This window comes from Cryptomeria japonica, chromosome 8, assembly GCF_030272615.1.
Source record: "Cryptomeria japonica chromosome 8, Sugi_1.0, whole genome shotgun sequence".
In the NCBI taxonomy this organism is placed as follows: Eukaryota; Viridiplantae; Streptophyta; class Pinopsida; order Cupressales; family Cupressaceae; genus Cryptomeria; species Cryptomeria japonica.
The window spans coordinates 9,089,486-9,098,841 of record NC_081412.1 but is presented as its reverse complement, the minus strand read 5'-3'; the positions used below and the strand labels follow the sequence as shown (position 1 = coordinate 9,098,841).

The window sequence follows — 9,356 nt, the reverse complement described above, 5'->3', positions numbered from 1 at the left end:
TGCGAGGTTTTGTGTAAGAACCTGTCCTCCTAGAGTGTTTACTTGTCATAAAAGAGCCTAGACCTATGACTATTCCTTTGAATTGTAGATAATATGGTTGGTTCTATGTAAGAATCAGCTTCCTCTATGGGGTGCCATAGCCATAAAGGACCCAAGGCAACTGGAATCTTCTTGGAGTGAGAATGACTATTCCAAGTGCTCAAGATTAAGATAAGTATTGGAAAACCTCAAGTGATTCTATAAGATATTGATAATGCTTTATATGTGATTTCTTGATAATATGGTTATATTAAGTGGTTATGTTATTCGATTTATTGTGTTATCAATTTGCTTATTAATTATTATCGAACTATTACATGTTATATTTATATAGTTACTTACATATAATTTAATGATAATTACTTGTAATTAATGAACTTTATATTAACATTTAATCTATTAAATCCACTATAAATAATTAAATAAGGCTTGGAGAAAAGTGCCTTTACACCTTTCTACTTGAATTTTTCCTCAATTTTTAAAATATACTTGAAGGCACTTGCTAATGTTTCCATATCAAGGAATTCTGGTTTGGTTTGATTATACCTATGAAGCCCACTTCGATACTTCAAAACTTGATATTTCTCAGAATATTGAATGCCAATTTTCACCAAAAGTGCATGAAATGTGTTAGTATGTACACTTGAAGTTATTGGTCCTTCAGTTAGAGAAATTGCGATTGCATATATTTTTATTCATAGGCTTCTTCAAGAAAATACTCTTCTTTTATGGGCTCCATGAATTCTCCCCATGTGATTTTTTCATCAAAATCTACATCAAATTCCTTTCCAACTTGTCCTTCCTTGGATGACAACTTAGGTTCCCATGATTGCTTCACACGACTCTTAGTTTTAAAGAGGAAAAAAGTGATTTTATAAACATCTAAGAAATGAGTGATAGAAAAATACCTTTCAAGTTTTAATAATAAGTCATCAAAAACATCCACATTATTTTTTTCCTTCAAAAGTTGGGATATCAAAAATTACATACACCCTGAATGGAGTATGTCTACCAAATGGTGGGTTTGTTGAATTTATTTGTGAACTTCGATTTTCTAGCATTCAAGAGAATTGTTCCATCGTTTCCTCATGTTGTTTGTTTAGTGAATTTTCAACCTGCATTTTAAATAGATCATCTAATATGTCAAGTTTTTAGTTAAACATTTGTGATCGTGTGTGTTTCAAAGGAAGGTAATAAGAAGGATATCTTGTTTCTAACCCAATTCTTTGGTATGTTGATCGTGTCCAATGGAAAGAGAACACAATCTATGATACTAGTAATTTGAATTATTATTTTGGATTACAATGCTTAGTGTATAGCCTATAGTATTATATACCTTTCACGATGAAACTGAGAACAACAAACTCGTAAGGATGTGTATGCATCTCAAAATGGTTGTTTATTAGAGCTTTAAAAAATTAGTTTATAAAGTTTGGAAAGGATTCCAACAATGACCACATCCCTTTGGAATTCAAAATGAAAAATTTGGATGTGAATAATTACAATAAAATGAAAAATATGTAAAAATACTATATGTTTTATTACTCCAACTTCGGAGGGTCATAACATTTTGCTTTAATGCTCAAAATCTAAATATTAGTAAACTACTGAAAAGATATCCAAGAGCTCTAGTTTTGGTCCCTTAAATCAAATTCTTATGCTTACCCTATTCAGTTTAATGGATTAACAACATTTTCCATAACAATGTGAATTACTGAAAGATTAAACTAACAAAAAAAAATGGATTCTCAATATTTTCCATAATCACTTGTTCCAACAACACTAGAGTGCTCCTAAATTGCTATTTGATCAATTAGTTTCAATTATTTTGTTTTTTTCATTTCTAATAAGCTTTTTTTTTTTTTTTCAATAACTAGTTTCATTGAGGAGAATTTGACTGTTTGTAATTCAATAATTTTCTTATTTAAGTGTTTATAAACATAGGTTTATTAGATAGATCAAATTCTAGTTATTGTCGAATTTAGATTTGCATATCAAGTTTGACTCTATGCATGTATAAAATGGCCTCGTGCCCACAAAAATGAACAAGAAATTATACAATTCTACCATTTTACAAGTCAGTAAATTATAGAAAAATGAAGAAAAATAAAATTTACCGATTCTTTTTATAATCATTAAACTGTTCCACTTTATTTTTAAACTACGATAAAACTGATGATTCTCCAAAGGCCGACTGATCGTTTTTGCTAGTAATATAAGCGCTGATCGTTTTTGCTAGTAAATTACATTTGTTTGAGAGAAAACACCAAGCTAATTCAAAAAACCGTTACATTCAACGTCTCCCAAAGTAATTCAAAAAACCGTTACATTCAACGGTATCAGAAACAAACAAATTCTTACAAATTTAAATTGGTGTTTTGCCACCCGGTTTTGAGTGGGAAACAACCGTTACAAATTAAACTGGAAACATCTAATTATCCCAGGTAATCAAAGCATACATGCTTCATCTAATTGCTGGCATAATAAGCTGCCCAAATTCAATTCTTCATCCACTGGTGATGATAATTGCTTAGGCAGGTCTTTGATTTCGATAAGCTGAACCGTGCGTTGCTTCTTCACTGCAGTTCAAATAATTAGAGATTCATTATGACTATTAGTAGGTCGCCCACTTGATAATTCAGAAACAAGATCAAAATTAGTTCAAAGAAACACAAACCCTTTTCAGCTTGTCGGTACCCTTCTTGAAGCCTTCTCTTTGCTGCTTCAATCCTTTCTCTTACAGATTTATCATCAAGAGCAGGAGAGTTTGATTTCTGCATAAAAAACATGAAATATACATAACAGAAACATCCAACAAATACGGAATGCACATCATTTGTGCTTAAAACTTAGTAAATGTAATCAACATGCACATCAGATTTCAATTTTAAAGTCTTCAATTCCATTTTGTTTGCTTACATGTGATGAAGGAAGTGGAAGAGAGCTAGGCTTGTTGAAATCTAACTTTTGGTGCAAATTCTGCTTCTGGCTTACAACTCGCCGTCTCCTATGATTGATCACAATGTGATTTTGAGCACCACTTTTTGTTTCTTGTTTGCTATACTGTCTGTCATCCAGTTTGAATGGCTGCTCTATTCTATGATTCTGGATTTGCTCCACTGAAAACAAAGGGAAAATTTATGTAAGTTGTGCTAATTTGGAAGGAGAAATGAATGGGAATAATTATTAGTTTGAGAGCACACCTGCGGCTGCCATGGTATCTACAGCAACTTCTCCAGCACTTTTCATCCATTCATCTGCAACTTCTCTCCACCTTCTGCAAAGTGCAATGCATGCCATTAAAAGTGCAACATATAAAAGCATAAAGCTGTCATGAATATCAAATATGCTTCCATCTCAATCCCTACAGCTATTGTGACTAAGAGAACCTGTTGATCAGGTAAAGCTGGAATTCATCAAGAAAATTAAACGTTTAGGTAGAAACACCATTTTCCCCTAAATTAAACATTTAAACAAGATTCAATTCTGCCAAGGGAGGAAACAAGATTTACCTGACAAGCTTCTTCGCCATGGAGCTAATTGGTTTGGACTTGTGCTTCTGCAAGCATTTGACATTTCTGCCAATCATAGTTTCCTGTATGTAATTTATAATTGAACAGTGAGAGAAGGTCAAAGAAATGTTAAATTAAACTCCACTTCCAGTTCCACCAAGAACAAGAAAATATATAAACCCAATAGCTAATTCAACACGAAGCTGAAGCTAGATTGCATTATCTACAAACCCAATAACATGCAAACTTAGAATACTCATTTACCTTTAGGATTTCAATAGACAATGCCATCGACTCCAATCTTCTCAGTGAGTCGCCCAGTTGGTTTTCCGACTGTAAAGTGCAACACAAACATTGCTTCTTAACAGAAATGAACAAGCCCTAATTTCAATGCCATTCAGCTTTCGATGTATTTGTAAATCCCAATTTCTTCAAACGAGCAGAAAAAATGAAAATTCACTGAGACATTAATGAAAAATGAGCAGTGCTGCAAGAAATGAAAGTCTTACCTCATCTTGATTTGAAAGAATGTGTTTTATATTGAACACCTCTTTCACTATTTCACATTCTTTAGGCAATGCAAAGTCATTTTTGAAATATATTTAGTCACTCACAAGCACATGCATGTAAATATGTACATACCCGTGTAATCCTGCTTTACTCACTCACAAGCACATGCATGTAAATATAACAAATAGCCGTTGCCGAAAAGAATAGTTAAAAAGTACAACAGAACAATTAATTATAATCATTTGTGAATTCATTTATGCTTGGCCAATTATTGTTATTCTTCATGTTCCTTCACATATACCCTTCATTACAAACTCAAAATTGTTTTTGATTTTTTAAATTCTTAATTATTTTTAATATTGTAATTTATTTATTTAATTTATTATATTTTAGATTATTTTTCGGTTTTTCATTTTTATTTTTTATTATTTGTTTATATTTTTTTTATTTTTTATTTTTTTTCCATTTTTAATTATTTTGTTCATATTTTTTATTTTTTTGTTTATTTATATTTTTTATTTTAAATTATTTATTTTTCAATTTTTATTGTTATTTATTTATTTACTATTTCTTTTTTAATTTTTTTTAAGATTTGTTTTTAATAACATATGGGAGATTATTTTGATTGTCATTTTGCTTGTTTCTATCCACTATTTTGTGGGGAGGATTCCACGCGAAAGCATGCTTGACAACTAGGTCGCCAAGACCTCAACCCCTCGTGAGGTCCATCTTGATGGCATCTAGAATCTCACCAAAGGCTTTTTTTGTTTCGCTTTTTTGAGTCTATCCATGTTTTGACCATTCTCCAACGTGGGTCGTGGTATGTCATGTTGTTTTTGCTTGTTTTTCTGCCATAGTCAAGATACTTCTTTGTCTCTGATGACAAGAAGCTGACGGTCTTGGTTTGGATTGAATTCCTCGATCCCCCTTTGTCATGTTGGTCATTTTTGCAAACTGTTTCACAGTCCATCGGTAAGGTTGTCTGTGTTGTCAAGAAGGTGACCAGTTTTATCGTGCTCGCACTTAAAAGAGGGTTTGTGTAAAAGTTGATTTGTCTTGAGACCTCAAGGACACTATTGACTTTAAAATATGAGGTCTTTATCACGCACAAAAAGTGCTCTACTTGAATCTATCCAATACTTGTTTTTCAGTGCTAGTCTTCGGAACACAAGCTTAAGGATTGCCTTTTAGTTGCCTTGCGAGTTAAGACCTCCTCTAAGGAGTCTGAACCTTCACACTCCTCTAAGGCCCCTAAAATTGATGAGGGTTGGGAAATAGTTGCTTGAAATTGGAAGAGTTCTTCATTTGCTTTGGCTTCACACAAGCCACAAGGTTCCAGCCTCAGTTTTAACCTCTTAGCCAAACTCTCTTTGCCATTCTTACAATCCATTCTAGACATTTGGAGGTTAGAAAAGGAGCTCCCTAAAAGTGCAGGGTGTCTTATTTTAGCTTCTAGATGACATCAATTTTTCTTTGCACAATAGCTTCTCCTCCCTTGGGAATAAGGATACCATGCATGAATTTGAATCATAAATTGTATGTCATGAAATATCTAAGGTCTTATCGACCTCACCAAGAAGTATTATGTGTGAGATACTTGAGAGAAGTATCTTGGTTTCTGGTGCAGTCCTGGTTGGGAGGGACCTTGAGGAGATGAACCTGGACCGTGCAACAGGAGTGAAACAAAACAAAAACAAGAAAAATTGATGGAGGTAATGCAAAACTGATTGATTTATATCATGAAAACTAATTACAATGAGCCAACAACACGTGGGATACAAGATTCAGCTCACTGGTCTGAATATATACAAGCTCAATTACAGTGTTGGACAAATCTAGGCTCCTTGATCTCAGGACAAATATTCTATGTTCTCAAAAGTGTTTTCTAAAAGCTTAAATACATTGATTTATATGATCTAGATGGATCCACATCATCCCAAGGCAAATTAAAGGTAGATGGACAAAATGAAACATGTAAACTAACAGGTCCACTTCCACTAAAAAGAATACTCCGAAAAATACAAAGGATGAAGTACGGACCAAAGGGAAGGTCGCCCACATGCCAAGGAATATTTGTAACAACAAACCGAATCTCCGCAAGCTACAGAAAGAATCCTGAACGTTTTCCAATAGGAGAAAGGTCCAAGTGTACTACGGACTTAGGGTAAGGAAGATAATCATGTCCACAAGCATAATCCAGGTCCACGAGATCTAGTGAGAAAATGTAGAAAGAAATGTTGAAACTGCAAAACAGGGAATAAACTGAAAAGAAATATTTTTGGTTGATGCAAGATTGCCAAGAAGAAGGAATGTTCCAGCACTAGGCTAGATGGTTTTTGCGTTCAGGAAGTCAATTCTTTTTCATTCACGTTTGCTCCAACATGTAGGATTATTTGGCCAAAGGGCTTGGTTTTCACTTCTAATCATGAGGTTAGGCAGGCAGGTGTTGCCACTCTCCTTGCACCATGTTGGCAGTCATCTATTGTGGCTCCTAGGTTACATCCTATTGAACAACTTTTTTGGATGGTTATGCCAATGGACACTCAGTCCTTTGGGAACATTAATGTTCATGCTCCATGTGATGTTGTTGAGAGGATCTTATCTATGTCGATGGATTTCATATTCATTAACACCAAGTACTTGGGTGCCGTGCGAGGGTTTTAACATGGCCGAGGTTGTCTCTGAGAAAGAAGGTTTAATTCTTTTTCGATGGAAAACTGGTGAACAAGAAGCTTGGTTTTGTACATGTATAATAAATTGGGGCTCTTTGATCCCAACACTAACCGCCACCATTCCCATGACATTTGGCACATGTGGAGTGATTTCTTTGTTGAGTCATCCACCCATGTTGGCTCACATTCAACGGGTTTGGAATTTAGAGAGTCGTTCGACTCGGTAAATTGGGTGGTTTACTTGGTGGGATGGTGTCATTCAATGCAGAAATTTCTTTCTCTGAATGGTGTCATTCAATAATAATTTTTAATTATTATTTATTTATTAATTAATTTATTATATTTTAGATTATTTTTTTATATTTTATATTTTATAGTTTTACTTTATTATTTGTTTATTTATTTTATTTATTTTTAGGTCTTTGGGATTTGATCATGTAGCTTTTTTATGTTGCCAACATTTCAGATCAAACACCATGATCCTTCATGAGGGCAATAGAGCAAGTGAGAGATTAGGAGATCAAAAACATTGGCAACATCAAATTTAAGCTACATGGTCAAATGCAAATGAACTAAAAAATAAATCACTATGGACTGTGGAAGTTTCATGAATTTAATTATTTTAATTATTTTCTAATCTCCTTTCACATACTCTCTTTCCCTAATGATGGATCAAGGTGCTCTCTCACTTGCTCTCTTTTGTTGATGATGGATCATGGTGTTTGATCTGAAGCTTGGCAACATCAAAAGGCTACATGGTTAAATCGAGAAGAACTAAAAACAAATCACTATGGACTGTGGAGGTTTCATGGTTTATTTATTTATTTGATTTTTAGATTTTTTAAATAGTTTATATATATTTTTTATTTAGTTGTTTATTTTTTTAATTATAATTTTATTTTTTTTATTATAATTTTAATATTTTTAATTTTTAATTAATTTATTTATTTATTTTTAAGTCTTTTTAAGATTTAGTTTTAGTAACACATGGGGGATTATTTTGATTGTCATTTTGCTTGTTTTTGTCTCTTATTTTTTTTAGTGTCTATTGTCATACTACAATTATTGTAAAATTCTTTATGTTTATTATGGTCTCAGCCAACCTCAGTCTAGTAATGGATGTTGATGTTGAAGCTTTGATGACTAGCGATGATAGCACCCCTGAAAGAACATCCTAGGAAATTTCTTCCCAAAGTATTTCACGATGTTCATCTTTTAGTATCCCTAATGTTGTTTTTCCCATTCAAGATTTTGATAGTGCATTCCTACGGCTTAAACAATTTACTTTGATAGGGTATTTAGTGGGGAGGATTCCACCTGAAAGCATACTTGACAACTAGGTCACCAAGACCTTAGCCCCTTATTGGGTCCATCTTGATGCCATCTAGAATCTCACCAAAGGCTTTTCTTGTTTCATTTTGCTGAGTCTAACAATGTTTTGATCATTCTCCGACATGGGCCTTGGCATGTGATGTCGTTTTTTCTTTTCTTTCAGCCATAGTTAAGAGAATTATTTGTCGTTGATGACAAGAAGCTCAAGGTCTTAGTTTGGATTGAATTACTCAATCTGCCTTTGCCATATTGGTCATTTTCACAAACCATTGTCCAGTCAATTAGTAAGGTTGTTTGTGTTGTCAAGCCTGACTAGTTTCATCATGCTCGCCTTCGGAAGAGGGTTTGTGTACAATTTGATTTGTCTTGAGACCTCAAGGACAGTATTGGCATTCAAATATGAGGTAATTTTCACTCACAACGAGTGCTCTATATTAATCTACTTGGTACTTGTTTTCAGTGCTAGTCTTCAATACATAAGATTAAGGATTTGTTTAGTTATTTTTTATTTATTATTTATGTATTTTTAATTTTTCTTATTTTAAATTATTTTATTCATATTTTTATTATATTTTTTATTTTTTTAATCATTTATATTGTTAATATTTTTTATTTTTATTTTTATTTATTTATTTACTATTTAATTTTTTAATTTTGTTTAAGATTTGGTTTTTATAACATATGGGAGATTATTTTGATTGTCATTTTGCTTGTTTCTACCCACTATCTATTTTTTTAGTGTCTATTGTCATACTACATTTTTTGTGAAAGTCTTTATGTTTATTATGGTCTTAGCCAACCTTAGCCCAGTAATGGATGCTGGCATAAAGAACATCCTAGGAAATTTCTTCCCAACGTCTTTCATGACATACATCTTATGGTACCCCTAATGTTGTTTAAACCATTCAATATTTTGATAGTGCATGTTTGTGGCTTAAACAATTTACTTTGATAGGGTATTTTGTGGGGAGGATTCCACTCGAGAGCATGCTTGACAACTAGGTCACGAAGACCTCAACCCCTCATGAGGTCAATCTTGATGGCATCTAGAATCTCACCAAAGGCTTTTTTTATTTTGCTTTTTTTAGTCTAACCATGTTTTGACCATTCTCCAACATGGGCCTTGGTATGCCATTCCGTTTTTGATTGTTTTTCTGCCATAGTCAAGAGACTTCTTTGTCTTTGATGACAAGAAACTCGTAGTCTTGGTTTTGATTGAATTCCTCGATCTCCCTTTGTCATGTTGGTCTTTTTTGCAAATTGTTGCCCAACCCATCAATAAGGTTGTGTG

At 33.1% G+C, this 9,356-nt stretch overlaps 1 protein-coding gene across 1 annotated transcript; it reads right to left on the bottom strand.

Moving 5' to 3' along the window:
• Window positions 1-2,200: 2,200 nt before the first annotated feature.
• Window positions 2,201-4,119, bottom strand: LOC131857474 (probable mediator of RNA polymerase II transcription subunit 26c). The gene is made up of 8 exons (XM_059210113.1): window positions 4,061-4,119; window positions 3,816-3,884; window positions 3,552-3,634; window positions 3,243-3,316; window positions 2,959-3,158; window positions 2,717-2,813; window positions 2,499-2,618; window positions 2,201-2,310 (listed from the first exon to the last, which is right to left on the bottom strand). The coding sequence occupies exons 2-8, from the start codon at window positions 3,840-3,842 to the stop codon at window positions 2,201-2,203; spliced, it is 711 nt and encodes a 236-aa protein (XP_059066096.1). The 5' UTR covers window positions 3,843-3,884; window positions 4,061-4,119.
• Window positions 4,120-9,356: the final 5,237 nt, after the last annotated feature.

Coding starts and splice junctions, on each gene's coding strand:
- LOC131857474 (XM_059210113.1), bottom strand. CDS start 3,842: ATGGCATTGTCTATTGAAATCCTAAAG. Junction 2,814..2,958: donor TTCCACTTCCTTCATCACAT/GTAAGCAAACAA, acceptor TTTTTTATGCAG/AAATCAAACTCTCCTGCTCT. Junction 2,619..2,716: donor GTACCGACAAGCTGAAAAGG/GTTTGTGTTTCT, acceptor TTTGAACTGCAG/TGAAGAAGCAACGCACGGTT.